Source organism: Hydra vulgaris, chromosome 08, assembly GCF_038396675.1.
Source record: "Hydra vulgaris chromosome 08, alternate assembly HydraT2T_AEP".
NCBI lineage: Eukaryota > Metazoa > Cnidaria > Hydrozoa > Anthoathecata > Hydridae > Hydra > Hydra vulgaris.
In genome coordinates, this window is record NC_088927.1 from 24,435,001 (window position 1) to 24,452,500 (window position 17,500).

Here is a 17,500-nt window from a genome sequence, read left to right on the forward strand (position 1 = left end):
TGTTTATATGACATAATGTGGATGTTCTTATTGCCCCTTTGGTATTGGCCAATATATTATCTTGACAAAGCGCACATACATTACAGAAAATTATTACAACATACGTAATTCCATTCTCTTCAGCAGTTGCTGTATAAAAAATTTCTTAAAGATTCCATTTTTCAAAAGTTCTCAAAGTGACTCTGTTTTTATTCAAAATATTATCCATTTAATAAATAATGATAATTTAATGAATTTAAAAAAAGTATAGAAAGATTGAATATTTGATTTGTTGAAAACCATAGTAAGCATAAAACCCCTTATAAAGAATATGAAAATGTCATTAGGAAATAAAAAATAACTATTATAAGCTAGAAGTTTATTCCGCTTTATTAAAAATACGTTACTGTTATATTTTTTAAAGCAATTCTAAAAACAAATTTAAAGCGCATTAAACGATAGCCAGCTTAAATGTTATAATTATTTTACTTTAAAATATAGTTATTGTAGCCACATGTGTCTTTAATTTTTTTCCAAATAAGGCTTGCATAAAATTCTTTTCTGATAGTTATTAACTAAGTAAAATTTTAGTTGTGAGCATTGTAACAGTTTCCTTTACCAAAGAAATATCCATAAAATCATCGTGATTACAGGGAAAACACTTCTAGAAACAAGCAAAAAATTAATTATGCAAAATAGTATCGTTTTTTTCTTAGATATTTGTTGTAAATATTATACTTTTGTATAAATTTTTATAAATATCATTAAGGAGGTAATTTAAGTTTAAATGGTTGAGTAACCAAATCTGGTCAATCATTTGCAATCTGACCTGGATATAAATTTTCAGTTATATCACTCCATTTTGGGTTGAAATAAAAGTTATAAAAAGATCTGTTTTTATTTTGTTGCTTTCTAATGAATGTTACAAGTTTCATTTATTTATAATTACTATTTCATACTACTTTACAGTGCTTAAGCAAAGCAAAAAACTATCAATTTTTTTTAAAGAACTTGACTTTGGTAAAATATTCGTCATAACAACCTCATAAACTTGTTCATCATTTCTAATTGACATTCTATGATCAATCTAAAAAAATTAAAAAAACTTCGAAAATGCAACAAAGCAACTTCAACACTAAAAAGTCATTTATTTCATAATTTGAAAAGTCTAGTGTTGACTCTTCTTAAGGAGGATGGAATGAATGGAGGAAGGGCGACAACTCATTTCTCACACTACCTGTGAATTCGCCCCTGGGTCTTGCTAATCGATGATCAGGCAACACTTTAGTCAAAACTTATGATTAACTTGAATAAATTAAGTTAATCATAAGCACTTTTATGTATATTTTTAATTAAATATGATGAAAGGTTTAAACTTAAAACACTTTATTTTCTTGAATTTATTTTTAATTAAAAAAAAATTATTAAACAATTTTTTTTTTAAAACTAAAAATCAATTAGTTCACAATTATGATTAAATGCTTTTACTTACGACCAAATATTTTCTGAATAAAATGTCACATAAAAGTCATCAAAAGATAATTTAAATATTCCAAAAGATACAAGTTTTCGCGTAACATAAAACTGATGAATGCGTAGGCAAATCGCCTTTTCACACGTAAAATGCAAGCAGCGTAACGTTTCTTAACAAGACCTGATATATATATATATATATATATATATATATATATATATATATATATATATATATATATATATATATATGTATATGTTAGGGTGCATCCAATGCCATGCATTCAAAAATTGATCTGTCCCTATTCTTAAAACTGTCTATCGGTTCTCACAAGACACTCTCTAAAATTTTTTAAAATTGAATAAGACTTAGAGGGGCCACCTCAAGTCTTAAACTTGCAATGAGACCCTAAACAGAAAAAAAAAAGTTTTTCAAATGTATGTCATGTTGGGTCTCAAAAGAAATAAAATTTTATAAAAATTACAAAAATAATAATAATTTTACACATGTATTATTATTCTATGTTTTATTGCATAAAAGTTATTATTTTTCAACAAAAAATTAAGAAAACCCAATTTTTCATGGTTTTTGTTAAAAAAAATTTTCAAGGTATTTTTAACAAAAAATGATAATTATTTTTGAAATTTTTATAAAGTTTCGCTTCTTTTGAGACCGAAAATGACATACATTTGAAAAACTTTTTTTTTTGCTTTTCAGGTCTTGTTGCGATTTTAAGACTTGAGGTGGCCCCCCTAAATCTTATTTAACTTGGAAAAAATTTAACAGAGTTTCTTGTGAGTAACAATAGAAAGTTTTAAGAATAGAGACAGATCAATTTTTGAAAGTATGGGGTGTTGGATGCACCCTCATATATGTGTGTGTATATCATAACTAGTGTATGTATATTTGTTTATAGTTTTTCTTTTTCTCTTTTTTAGGAAAATGACTACATGAGAGGTATTATCTCTAAGTTAACTGAAAAAATTGATCAGTTAGAAAAATCAATGGAAGTAAGAATCGGTAAGCTTTTTTCCTTTTACTGACTTCTCTCTTATTTTTTCTGAGAAAACATTTTTCAGTTTTATATATAGGTTATAACATCCAAATAAAAGTCACCCAATTAATGACTTTAGTTTAGTATATAATAAACATATCGTATCTTGATCAAGTACATTATTAACATACCATATTAACTGGCTGTATCTATCGTCCATCAGACTCATCAGAAGCCACTAATCACAAAATTAAATTGATTCTTAAACAAGCTAAAAAAGCTATTGATAATAACAAATATACTGGTCTCATAATAGCTGGTGATTTCAATTATCCAAATATAAAATGGAACGATAATAATGTACAAACAGCACTAAATATTGATAAATCAGCACAAATGTTTTTAGGTAATTTAAATGATAATTATTTACATCAAAATGTAATAAATTCAACCTTTAATCCAACAGCTTCACCAGTATCAGAGGGAAATACACTGGACTTGGTCTTAACTGATGCACCTGAGCGTATCTCAGTCATACATCACAATCCAATCTCTTGAGTAACATAGAAAAGGCACTTCAAATTTTACACTGGCATTATGAGATTCAGGTTTCAACTAGTACAAAAGAATTATATGGCAAATCAATACTCATTTTATAAGAGGAAATTATGATGAAATGAATGAAGAAATGAGAAAATTTTGTACAAATAACTGTTATAGAAGAAAGTTGAACATTGTCAACAAGGTTCTTTTTTTTTAGAAGAGAACAAGGTTTTTTTTCTCAAATTTTTATTGTTTTCATATATTTATTATTTCATATAAAATTTTCATTGCACACACACACACACACACACACACACACACACACACACACACACACACACACACACACACACACACACACACACACAATTCTTTGTGTACTTTACCATAAAACGTTATTGATGACTTTTTTTTTTTTTCAATATCTATACTTTCAAAAAGGTTGCAAGCAACTACTATTAGAGTTGGAAGTTACTGGAAGAGAAAAAGATGAAGTTTATAGAGCAAGATAACGATTGGCAGACAACTTAAAAGATTGCAAATTATATGAATCAGGAAAGCAAGATGAAGGAAGATGAATTTCAAAGAACTGATTTTCAAGGAAAAAAAACTAGATGAATAAGGATTTTTAGAGCACAAAGGAATAGTCACAGTAGAAGGATGAGGCTTAACTGAATGACAAGTAACATGAGAATGAATTTTAGTAGATGGCACAAGAGGCGCAAGCTCTTTAGACCAGTATCCATTATAGTATTTATAGAAAAGAGAAAGAGAAGCAACATTATGGCAATGTGATAATGGTTGGAAGTTGGCTTCAAGAGCAGGTCCAACTATGTTTACAATGCGTTTTTGCACCTTGTCTAAAAGAGAAAGGGTCACATTTGAAGATCTGCTTCAGATATGGCAGTATTCCAAACAAGGATGGATTTGAGATTTATAGAGATAAAGAATAGAATCCAAAGTAAGAAAGTGGCAAGCACGATTAAGAGATGTAACTTTAGAAGATGCTAATTTTGCAATCGATTTAATATATGGTTTCCATGAAGGATCAGAGGTAAGAGGTAATCCTAGAAGATGAAGGGTAGATGACTCCTCGTGTACATTACCGTTCATAAATATATGAAGATCTAGATTATTGCAATAACAATTAGCTGAAAAAGTTTATACCAAATAAGGAGCTGCGGGGGCTTTAACACATGCATTAACTAAGGGTTTGGGTTAAGGCAATTATCATCTAAGTATGAAGATTTTTTATTATTTCAAAAGTATTTTTTATTATTCCTTGTTTTATCTTTTTCATAAAATCTGATTTGATTTTCATTCTGCATTTTTAAACTTCAAGTGTCCTAAATATAATATTTAGTACACAAATATACTATACAAAATGTCACTACATTAGTGGCAAGTCAAATGACATATTAATCTTTATTTATAAAATAAATTATGCAAAAATAAATTATGCAAAAAATATAAGAAAGGAATAGTTAAACTAATAAATAAGATATTTTTAATTTTAAAAATATTTTTAATTATTGGCGCTATATGAAGTGAGTAAAAATGATATCAAAAATAAGTTATTGTTATTTAATCTCAAGTTATATAATTATAGATTTGCTTGATGAAAATTTTACCAAACTCTCATCTGATTTTATTGAAACAAGAAGGTGTCTTGGCCATATAGAGGTAAGTGTTTTGAGAATATGTTGGGTTTTTTTTATGTTGAATGTATTGAGAAAATCTAGTATAAATATTTTTTTTGGATAGTTTTGAGGAATTTTATGCATAAGTATTGTTGATCATTTTTATATCTGTTTCATTTATAACTTATTATAGATTTATAATAATTTGTAGAAAGAAATAACGAGTATGGATTCACGCACATTTAATATTGGAGCATTTGATGTACAATCTGTACTTAAGTGTAAAGGAACATTTGTCGGCCATCATGTGAGTATAAAAACAGAAATTGAAGAAAGCAAATTAAAATCATGAAAAGAATTTTTTTTTAAATATATTTTTCAGGGCCCTGTATGGTCATTGTGTGTCTTTTCTTCATTTTTATTCAGTGGTTCTTCAGATAATTCAATAAAGGCAAATTTTTTGATTTTATTTTTTAAGTTGTGATAACTAGATTTTTTCTAATAGTTAATATATTTGTTTTATTTTTATAGTTTATATTTAAATATATACTTAAATTATATATACTTAATTATAATAATTATGAAAAAAAAGTTTAAAAGTAAAATTTTAAAATGCTCTTAAATAGATTCAGTTGTGTATGTAAAAACTAAAAGGTAAATTGTTTTTAATTCATTTTCATAGAAATCATTTAGTAGGTTTGTTTTTAGAAATGTATTTTATGGTAGGTTTTCCAATAGAAACAGTATTGTTAATCCTTGGCCTTTGTTTTTAGCTTTAGTAGGTTTGTTTTTAGAAATGTATTTTATGGTAGGTTTTCCAATAGAAACAGTATTGTTAATCCTTGGCCTTTGTTTTTAGCTTGTCATATATACCTTTATTTTATTTCAATAATGTTTTACTTTTGGACAAGGTTTTCTTTAAAGATTAGTCTTGTTTAGCAACACCTGTTCTGAGGTTTGGTTGTACCATCATGTGGTATTGCCTTGGTAACTTATGTCCTTGATATTTCAACATTTATTCTTGACCTTGGGATTGGTCTTTATCATTTGTTCTTAGTCTTGACCTTGCAACATGTGATCTTGGTTTTGCTAAATTTTGTTTTGTTGACAATAGTGTATAGAAATATATGTTTCAGTAGGTGGTCCATAGAGATGAATTTTTTTGGTAGGTTTGTCCTTAAAAATGTAATTTTCTGTAGGTTTGGGACACTCGATCAAATTACACATGTGTTAAGACTTTTACTGAACATTCTGGAATGGTACTGACATTGTGTGCTTATAGGTATTTTTATTTGTTAATTATTTTAGTTTATTGTTAGTTTTTAGTTTATTTGTTGAAATAATCTCTTTTCACCCCCACCCCACCAACCCACTCCTCCTTTCTACGCACACAAAATATAAATTCATTTGTTCACTTATCCTGATTTTTTAGCTAAATTGTTGTTGTTGTTTTGGTTGTTCTGTTAAATCTAACACTTGTATTCGGTTTTTTAGAGGAAAGTTGTATAGTGGTTCTGCTGACTGTACAATAAGCGTGAGTACTGATTGCACATTGAGCGTATAATTTAGTTTTAAAATAATATTTGTAGTAGATAGTTGACTTTTATTGTAAACTACTAGGTCTTTGATATTGAAAGTTTAAAATTGATTGAGAATTTTTCTGCTGATGAAAATCCTATATGCACATTGGCTGTTGGTAATGGAATGCTTTTTAGTGGTTCATTCAAATCAATCAAGGTAATTTGCATCTTGCACTTTTTTGTTATTGTTTTTGTTGTTTTTTCTTTTCCATACTTTGTGAGAAAGTTAATGAAAAACAATATTAGTTACTACTACTGTACACCAAATATTTATTTTTGGTTTTAGGTTTGGGACATTGGAGCCTTAAAGTTTCGTCAAGCACTTAGTGGTCTTAATCATTGGATAAGAGCACTATATACTACAGAAAACAATCTTTACAGTGGTTCATTTGAAGCCATAAAAGTTAGTTTTCAATTTTTAAAGTAACTTCTGATTTTTAAAAAAAAAGCAAATTGCTAAATTTGTTTTTTGTCATGAGGATGTGAGAGGGAAGGGGGGTGTAGGGTTCCAAAATTGTCAAAAATTGCATTACGTAATTAATAAATGAATTTAAGTTGCGCTCTTTTATTACTGGTTTCATATACATTGCAGAAATTTAGTATAGTATTATATTGCTTTTTTTTATATGTAGTTAGTTATCTGTAGTAGTTGTAACTGAAGTAGCTTTAACTTTCATGGTACTTCCTACCAATACTACCATGTTATACCATTTAGAACCATTTGGTACTTTCCTGTACCAATCCCCTTAAATCTTCAAAATATCAAATCATTATAATCTTTCAGTTTTTAACTGAAAACAACTGTAATAAAAGAAAAAAATTTCTTTTTGTATATTTTGTTTTAATGTGATGAATTATGGATGTAAAAATTTGAGGTCATGTGATGTATGCAAAATAGATCCTTTTGCTTAATTCTTGACTAGAAAAGTTGTCAGTTCAAACTACTTTAATTTTTAAAATTTTGTTTTTAGATTTGGGATTTAAAAACATTAGAACAAATTCGAGTTATACAAACACAGGGTGGAAGTGTATATTCATTAGTTGTTTCTAGAGAATATATTATTTGTGGAACTTACGAAAACTATATCAATGTAAGAATAACTGTTTTTTTTAGATAGAGTTCTTGTATTGTTTTATGACCATACAGGGCACAACATATTAACAAATGTGCGAATATTTGTTAAAAAAAAGACAGAAAAATAAATGTCACATTTTCTTACTTTTACTTAAGGGATCGTTTATAAAGTATGTACGCTCGGAGGGGAAGAGCAGGTCTGCAAATGTCGTATATGAGATGGGAGGGCAGAGGGTCAATTATAAAAGAAAGGAGGCATTAAATTAAAAAAAATATCATAAAATGTAAGATAAATAGGTTAAAAGTGTAGGTACTTTTAGGGAGGTGGAGGGTACTCAAAAAAGTGTATTGCAAAATGCGGAGGGGGGTGGACGAAAAAAAAGCGTACGTACTTTATGGACAACCCCTAAGCAACCCCTAAGTTAGCCTAAAATTTTTAAAAATGAACGCATAACTTCAGTAATTTTTTTTCCAAATAATTATGTCATTGATAGTTTTTTATTTATTATAAAAAAAACATATATATTATAAAAAAACAATAAGTTACTAAAATTTAAAACGCATTTTCAACAACTTTAAAAGAAACACTGCTAATACTTTCTTTAATAGCGTTACTTTTAAGTTTAATAATTAAGTACACAACTGAAGAAAGTAATTATGTTTTAGCATGGTTTACAAAACCATGGGAAATTTTAGTTAAAATGAATGCATTTGCAATTACTTTTAAAGAAACTATGCTAAAACATTGCTTTCTTCAAAAACGTGTTGTTTTTTTTTATTTTTTTATTATCCTTAAGTTAAAGTAATGTTTGCCCTTTTTAAAGTTTTGAAAATTTTTTTTAAGATTTGCAGAAATATATATAATTTAATAGAATATATAGAACTATTATGTTTTTTTACTGTGTGTTTAACAACACCAATAATGTGATATTTTATTATTAAATACTTAATATTATAAATATAATAATATCATATTAAGTATTTAATAATAACTTAATATAATAACTTAATAAATACATATTACTCTCTCCGTTCTGAAATACTGTTCCGATTTCACGTTGTTTTTTTTTTCAAAATACTATTCCGATATGATTTTATTGATAATTTTAATGAGAAAAAAATCAAATATCTTTAATAAAATGACTTAGTTAGAAAATAAAAAATTATTCGAAAACTTTATTAATTTGCGTGCACTTAGCAAATGTGTGAAAAATTGTTTTGAATTAATAAAAAAATTTATAAAATACAATAAGCATCTTTGATATATCTAATTATTATATATCTTATTAACTAGAATAAAAGTTATTTAAACATAAAACTTCCTTCTAATTTAATAAAAAACTATTTAAATAAAAAATTAAAAAATTAAAAGAATTGAAAATAAAACTGGCTTATTCATGGCCAATGGCACAGGTTTCGAAGTGGAGGTGCACAACCATCTATTTCTTAAAAAAAAAAATCCTCTAGAACTTCTTTTAAAAAAAGAAAAACCAAGAAAAGGGCCTTTAGAAAAAAAGCTTTTTCTAAAGACCCTTATATTTGACATACCTCTTAAATTAAAAATGTGTTAATGACAAGTTTTGAAACAAAATTCATTGTTCCAAATTTAATAATCCCATGCTTTATGTTGAATGTGTTTCGTTGGTAACACTCTGAGAAGAAAAAAACTAGGTCCAGCTGATCACAAATGTTTTGCTAGTGCAAAAGTTGAAAGTAATTTTGTTTTATTTGTTAACTAAATATCTTTTACTTCATAATTAATAGTATTATGTTTTCTTTATAAATAAAAAGTGATAATGTTGTGTGAACAATTTTTTTTAAGATCAAAAACTGTGGTTTGGTTATTAGGAGATGTCATTGATTGTCTTCCAGTCAAAATAGAGAAAAGTAACTTGTTTGTAATACTTTGCAAAAACATAAGAATAGAAGAAACACACAAAAGATAGATTATTTGAAATTTTCAATTACTAGTACATTGCTCATATTAATAGTACATTGCTCATGATGATGCACCTAACTACTACAACATCTAACTTGATTAGATGTTGTGTAAAACATCTAACTAATGTCATCAAGGTTACCAAAATGATTGAAAACATTTTATTTTGCATACAGAAACCACGTTTTAAAAGAGTTAAGCTTGAGCTCAAACAAGTATGTCTATTCAATACGTTTGTGTAAATAAAATATTGCCTGTGTTCTCTGGCAGTATTGATCCTTAGATCAATCATTTCTAGCTGATAAAAAAGTTCTGACTTGTTACTAAGTATTGAAAGTCACAGAGAGAAAATGCCAAACTTTGAAAAATCTTCAATGAAAAAACTTTTTTTTGACAAATAGTAAAAGTGTGACAAATAGTAGATTGACTATAGTTTATTTATATATTGAAACCATGATCTATCATCATCAATATCTATCATCAATGTTATCTTCAATATAATTATTATGAATAAAACACATTTTTTGTCTTTATTTAGGCAGCAAAAAGTATTTCAGCTTTTTATGTTTTAAATCAAACTTTGCTTTTATAAAATTTCAACTTTTGATTTTTTTTTAATGTTCTTTATATCTGTTTCAATAAGAGATAAAGAAAAACTTTTATCAACTTTTACTATTTTAAAATATATTTAAATTATTTACATTTAAATTAAAAAAATAAACTTTTTATACTAAATTTTTTACTAAATTTTCCGGTAAAGAATATTAAAAGTTAAAAAAAAAATGCATACATATATATACAGATTTCTTAACAAGTTCATACATTAATATTTGGTTTTGTTAATTTTTCTAAGGAGATATAATTTTAAAAGTTTTGATAACACATTTTAAGTATCTGAAAATGTAATGTAGCAAAGGTTTTCAATACTTGTTCAATGTTTTTTTTATTTTTTGATAGTATCATTGAGTTCAAACTTTTTCTATTTTTGTTTTCAAAATTGATGTTGAACTTAGTACAGAATGTTTAAATGGAGTTAAAGTGTTTTTATTTGTATTAGGTATGCAATGTTTAAACAAAGTATTTTTTTTTTTGCCTAGATATGGGATGTCAAGACCTACAAATCAGTTGCAAAATTAACAGGTTTTTTATTTTTTATAACTGTGCCATAGTTTTGTTTTGTAAATCAAGTTAATGTTATCAAGAAAATTCTATAAGAACCATGCAATAATAAAGATTAAAATATATTTATGTAACTTATATAACTTGTTTCTTTTACTAGCAGTAAGAAAAAAAAACTAGTTACCACTTATAAGTTTTTTACTAGCAAAATAAACAAGTTCAGGAGGAATTTTCATTTTTCAAAAACTTACAGAAAAAATGCTATTTTAATAATACATAACTTGTATTTATAAAAAAAACAGAAGATATTTATTTTGTAAAAATTACATTAAAGGTAGTAAATGATAAAAATTATTTTGCAAAAATTCATTTAAGGGGTAAAGTTTGATCCCAATCACATCCCTAATAGTACCATGCTGGAGGGTTAGGGGTCATAAATTTTTTAGTTAATATAAATTAAAATTTTGTTTAATTGTTTAATCAAGGAAGTTTAACATATCTCCTTGATTATATCCATTTTTTTATCAATTTTTTAATCTGTAAACAGCTGTCAGTATTCATAGTAATACTTTTTTAACAAATTTTTTTGTATTTGTTTGATAGATCCTGAACCTCTACCTAAAAAATAATCCCTAAGAACTATAAATATTATGTTGACAAAAAATACCCTAAGTATTCATAGACAAGGGGTGATGATCCATTAATGAGTCTCCATTCTAACTGGCAGTTTTATATCATTTTTATTTTATGGATCAAAATTTTCATACAAATAGCATTTTACATAATTTTGTCAAATTATTTAGCAAATATTATAATGCTGTGTAAAATGTATCCAGAAACACAAAATAATGTTTAATATTTTGGAACATCAGTAATTAATCAAGAATAAAATAATTTGGAGAGTATTTATAAAATATTTAACCTCAAGCTAATGCTAAAAAATATTGAAATCATTTTTAAATAAATATAAAAAAAGAAAAATCCATAATGTTACAGCATAAAAGTGGTTAGAAAAATTCAACAACCAAAAATAAAAATTTATTTTCTAACTTACTTTTTCTAATTTTTTATTTCTTTTTACAATAATTTGTGTTTTTTGCTTAGGTCATGTTGGAACCGTTTATGATTTGGTTTTAATGACATTGGTTGATGCAACTCGTGTGATCAGTGCATCTTATGATGGATCTCTTAGAGTAACTAATTTTTAATTATTTTGTATATTTTTCAAAATTGATTTGTTTACTTGTCATTTATTATATAATTGTTTTATTAAACTCTAATAAAATATGCTAAGATGACTATAAATTTGTTGCTCATAAAGCCTCATAAAAAAAGATGGCTATTAATTTCGAGATAATTTTGACCTTAAATTTTTGAAAGTCTAATATTCTCATCTTTTCAGAAAGTCTAGCAAACTTAGTTTAGTGACTCTGAAGCTGGCTGATTGTAAGGTTTACAAACAGTCAGCCAGTTCATAAAATCAGAGAGGCTTCTTTCAACAGCTGTAAAACACTAAATTTTAACAGTGTGATCTTGCACAAGAAAAGTGCCCTTGTTAGTGCTTTTGGTGTGCATTGTTGAGGCATCATAAGAAGCCCTTTATTAGCAGTTCGGGTTGATTAACGTGAATGAGGCAAACTGCATACCTAATTTCTTATTGTGTTATGCACTATCTATGATTGAGTCACATTCACTATTGATTTAAAACATGAGTAAAGTATTTTAAAATATTAAACAACAACAAAAAACATCATTACCACCAAATTTTTTCAAATATATTATTTGCAAAAAATCCTGGTCTTTGATCTGGTCTTTAAAATTTCTTTTAAGTAATCCTCGTCTTTGAGGTAACTTTTCAACTGTTTCAATCGTACATTTTTTTAAAATTCACCTGAACTACTTGCTCTTTGTAAAAATAATTTAAAACTGGCTGTTTTATCTTCGGGATGTAGTCTTGATGGCTAATATCCTTTCAATTACAATTCTACAATAGTCACATGCTTTGTCTGGGAATATACTTGCATGCCAATTTTGTCAATTTTGTTGTGAAATAAGGTTTGAATTCTTTAATTATTCTTTAATGTACTTTCAATTTTCACTTTTCTTTTTGTTCTTTATCATTTTTCTTCTTCCCAAAATTGCACTTTTTTCCATTACAAAGTTAGCATCTTTCATGTGGTCTCTTTTTTGCAGTGCTCTCCATTTTCTTACTCTTGATTCAATTCAATACTGTTGTCATATTTGAGCTAGTTCTTTTAATGGTTCAAAACAATAAATAGCTTCAAAAGCAGATTATAAATGTTAGATTACTAGCTGCTACGCTTGAGCCCCTGTATCATTGTTGGTAGTACTTCTTTTTTCTACCATATACTACCATGATTGTTGCTCAAGCAATGAAAATCTCACAACTCGTCATTCAGCAAAATTGCATCGTTTTACTGTAGCTGTTCCTTCATCTTTTTATTTTAGTCTTTAATCCTCAAGCATTTGTGTATTGGAATTCTATACTGTCTTCGTGTTTTCCTTATTTATACAATTTACTGTCTTAAGTCTTCTATCAACCACTTTCTTACTCTTCTTTGTTTTATGTTAACTCCTAACTCAATAAGTGGTTGCTTGCAGCCTTGTTAAGAGTTTTTTGAAAAAAACAATAAACATATTTAACTTTCATTTAGGTCTGATTTTTAATAAATTTTTACAATATTTGTTGCTTTGTTGATTTTTATCAAATGGCATTACTTAAAAATAAATGAGCTTCTTATCTGTTTATAATTGTAATAAATTCTACAGTTTATAATTGTAATAAATTCTCCAGTTTAAATTTCATTTACATTTTAAGTAAAATTAATGTTATAAACTTTGGTTGTTTTTTTTGAAGTTACTTTTAAAACAAAATAATATCTTTTGTGTTAATTGCATGACACAACAATTCCAAAGCAAAAATATTGCTAACAAGATTAATATGTCATAAAATGTTACTAAGAACATTACTTAGTTACTGATATTTGCTGATTCTGCAATTTACATGATTTTATTCATTTCAGATTTAAAAATGCCTAAATCAATGAGGTTGAAAAAAAGATTTTATAAATAAATGATAAATTAATAAAAATTAGTTATAAATTAAAAAAGTTCTTATAAAGCATATTGTTTGTAAAGTATGTTTTAAAAAATTTTATATTTACAAGGCATTTTATTTACTCAGTAATTTTTTAAAAATAGGTTTGGAGTTTAGATAATTTGCAGTGTGTCCAAACATTGTTTCGCCATCAAGGTAGTGTAACATCTTTAGCTGTTTGTCGTGGAAGATTGTTTTCTGGTTCTGTAGACAGCACTGTCAAGGTTAATTAATTTTAAATCATTTTGTTTATTTATTTTTGAATTTGATAATTGTTAATACTTTCTGTAAATTCCCAATTTCTTCTTTATTCTTTTTTTTATTTTTTTTTATTTTGTTAAAAATTTTTTTTTTTTTAAATTTTAGCTTATTTAAAAAGTTAAATTTAAAAATAAAAAAATACAACAGCTGATGTAAGAAAAGAAATATGATATATTTGAAAAATTTAATGCATCAACTTTTATATAAGAAAAGTGACTCATTTGAAAAATATGGCATATGCAAAAAGGGAAATAAATAAGAGAGCTTATTTTAGTGGAACTAAGTATAACTTCACCTTACCAATGTCACTAATGTCAGGTGGCAATTACTTTTGAGAAGTCTAATCAGTTATTTTTTTTACTTTTCTTTTTTCTTTTAACTTAAACAAATTTTGACAACCTAGACAACTTTACAGAAAAACAAGCTGACAAACTACTCAATACTTACACAGAGGACAATGCAGAAGGTACTTTTGCATTGTCCTCTTTTTTTTTTTTATGTGTGTCCTCTAATAATTTAAATTACAGCTTTTTTAATATTTTTTAACATAACACAAAAAAAATTTTTGTTTGTAATCATTGATCTTTTAGGTCTGGTTGTAATCATTAATCACTGGAAAGTCAATGACACCATGTTGTAATATAATATTTATTGTTATCAAATACTATATACTTACTTACGAGATAATGTTAAAGACATAAGTATTTTCTAAAAAAGGTTTTTGTGAGATAATGTTAAAACATGAGGTGTTTTTAATAATAATTTTTATTTTGTTTTATATAATTTTTTTATAGATATTTTAATATTTTCATTAGTGGAAAACTTTTTAAACTATTTAAAATAAGAAATGAATGCTGATTTTGTATTTTTGTTAAAGAAAAATGTAATTGATGCAAACTATTTATCTTTATACTTAGTTGCACCCACCCCTCCCCTCCCCCCTGTGAAACATCGCATCATATTGAAGTAACCATTTGTGGGGGTTTCATTTTGGCAGCAAATATCTGTTTCGAATCAATCTGAAAGTTAAAAATAAACTAATAAGTCAAAATACTAATAATTTTGTGTTTAAAAACAAAAAAATATGTGCTTATGTCCTTTTTTGCAATAAAATCTAATTTATTTTAATTTAAAATGATTATTAATTTTAATACTTTTATGTAATTTCACTTTTATTCAAATCTACCTTAACCTTCAGTTAATGTATGTACTGAAACCTCAGTTCAATTTTCTGGTTGCACGCTAAGGTGTGTCATATTATAAGATTTTTTTTTTAAACATTTCTACAAAAAGATGGTTTATGGAAAACAAGTGTACAATTATTTTAAAGTTAAAACTAAATTTAAACAAAATAATAGAAAAAAAAACTTATATTAAACTAATAGGAATTGTGGTTTTAAATTATTTACATATTTATGGATATTTTTTGTAATTAGCCACTATCCTAACCACAGATATTTATGACAATATTATTTTTTACAATTAGCTTCAATTCTAACCACAGATATTTATGGTTATTTTTTGCAATTAGCTGCATTCCTAACCACAGGTGTTTATGGTTATTTTTTACTTTAATTCTAACCATAGATGCTTTTGGTTATTTTTTACAAATAGGTTCTGCAAACCACAGATATTGTGTTGCATCCACACATTTTTCTAATACTTTTACATATATTTTATATCAGTGTTTTTATAAGAAACAAACAATAAAAACAAGGAAAGAATATATTAAAATACTTAATAAAAGGTATTTACATAATATTGATTGATAAGTGGATCCAAGCCAATGCTTTATTTAGATATCCTGTAACACATAAAATATTAAATTACTGCAACACTGATGGATGATTGTAATATGGTTAATCTAGTTGCTAGGGGAAGAGCAAGTTTAAATGATAAAGATAGGTTTGTGGCTAAACTTGGCTAATTGTTTGATATACTGAATAGTAATTGCCAAATTATTACCTGTTGGGATAAGAACTGTCAGAATATAATGATGAAAGAAATTTGATGGTAATATTTATGTTTTTAAATTACGTACACGGCCATAAGAACTTAAAACAGTTCGCAACTCTCACTACCCTTGTTATACTGTGACAAACCACTGCACTTATCAACACTCGTGTCAAAAAAATTACTTACAATTATATGCAAGTTGTACTGAACCCCCTAAGTGTCCTCTGCTCTCAGTGTCAATGCAGAAGTCTGTGGCAATCGTCCTGATGGGATACTCTGAGAATAGTCCTTTTAGAATAACACAATGGGATACTTTAAAAAGATAACCTGGTGTAGACCCAGAGTGGAACTTTTCAATAAATATAAATATTTATTGCAAAGTTTTAATAGTGTTGTACTTAGGTTAAAACATAGCAGTTTAAATAATATTAAATGTTACTTTTATTTACATTATTTTACAAGACATTAAATAACAAAAATTTACTTGTAGTTAAAACAAAACATATATAAAGATTTGCAACAAATAATTAAACATCAGGATAAAAGTTTTTAATTTAAGTTTGGCAAGACAGAGGAAATATTTGAAATATATCAGTATTTAGTAATGCTAAACTCATTCAAACGCATTTACAAAATGAAGTTAAGAATCGTCATCAAAGGAACTATAAAATTATTTCCAACATAGCTTTAACCAGCATTCTGTATAGTAATGGGTTTACAAGAAACAGCAGCAGTTTTACACTCATCTATTGATCACAATAAAGTAAAGAGAGCTAATAAAAAAAACTCTTTCTATAGATTTTAATGCTCAATGCAGAACTAGCATTATTGATTTTTTTTTAATGGTAGAGTTGATAATACAAAAAAATTCAAAAACATATAAAACATTGAAACATTGCTCAGAATATATGTGAATTTTAAAAAAAGAAAGGCTGAGATAAAATAGGTGGTGATTATGCAAGTATTAAACAAGATAGTCAAGCAATACATTAGCTGGAAAAGTTCCTAATATCATCTGCAGTATTGATACTCCTAATTTGCATGCTCTCAATCCATACATGCTCATAACTAACTCAGTTTAAAAAAATTTTATTGTGGGAGTATTCATGCTGGAAAATACATGCCTATGTGGTTTAGGTATGTTTGGTTTAGATTTTATATCAAACACAGGTAGAAAAGTAAAACAGATAACAGAAGTGGTAAGCTAAGTTTTTTCAGATGAAAAATGGAATGGTTTTATAAAAGGGGAGTACTTACTAATACATTTAATGTCTACTAATTAATCTAACATCTACTGAATGGTCAAAGAAAGATTTTATCTTAATGACAAAGATTAAAAATGTAAATTTTGTTTTGTTAAAATATTGTAAAAATTCCTTAATATTTTCAAACCCAAGATTTGTACCCCATTGTAAGAAAGTAAAAGAAAATAATTTAATAAAATTAAAGCTAATTAAATGAAAAACAAAAAAAAAAAAAACTTTAAAAACTCTCAAGTCAATTATTATTAATATATGATCGTTTTGGCTTAAATTAAACAAAAAGTATGAGTGAATTTTTAATCAGGATTACCATTAGCTTAATTATTTTGGATTTTGTCATTATTTTTTAATTAAAATGATGTATTTCAGCAGCTTTAATAAACTCTCTGATCATTCTTGTTCACAAACAATCTTACTAAAAACTTTCTGACAAAAGTATTAAATTTTTTATTTTTTAAATGTTTTTGTATTAGATTTTATGCAAAAAAAACTTAAAAATAAAAATAAAATGAAATCTCAATATTTTAATATTATTCTTCGAACTTGCCACCTTTTATTGT

General features: G+C 26.2%; 1 protein-coding gene across 1 annotated transcript in view; it reads left to right on the top strand.

Annotated features, from left to right (window-relative positions):
- Positions 1–14,619, top strand: part of LOC100206858 (E3 ubiquitin-protein ligase TRAF7) — a 42,577-nt gene extending 27,958 nt beyond the window's left edge. Inside the window, exons 13-25 of the mRNA XM_065803286.1 lie at positions 2,392–2,473; positions 4,600–4,673; positions 4,842–4,937; positions 5,013–5,081; positions 5,830–5,912; positions 6,125–6,164; positions 6,251–6,367; positions 6,497–6,613; positions 7,182–7,301; positions 10,322–10,364; positions 11,448–11,536; positions 13,566–13,685; positions 14,313–14,619. Coding sequence (XP_065659358.1) covers positions 2,392–2,473; positions 4,600–4,673; positions 4,842–4,937; positions 5,013–5,081; positions 5,830–5,912; positions 6,125–6,164; positions 6,251–6,367; positions 6,497–6,613; positions 7,182–7,301; positions 10,322–10,364; positions 11,448–11,536; positions 13,566–13,685; positions 14,313–14,324 — 1,062 coding nt within the window. The 3' untranslated portion in view covers positions 14,325–14,619. The remainder of the gene's footprint in view (positions 1–2,391; positions 2,474–4,599; positions 4,674–4,841; positions 4,938–5,012; positions 5,082–5,829; positions 5,913–6,124; positions 6,165–6,250; positions 6,368–6,496; positions 6,614–7,181; positions 7,302–10,321; positions 10,365–11,447; positions 11,537–13,565; positions 13,686–14,312) is intronic.
- Positions 14,620–17,500: the final 2,881 nt, after the last annotated feature.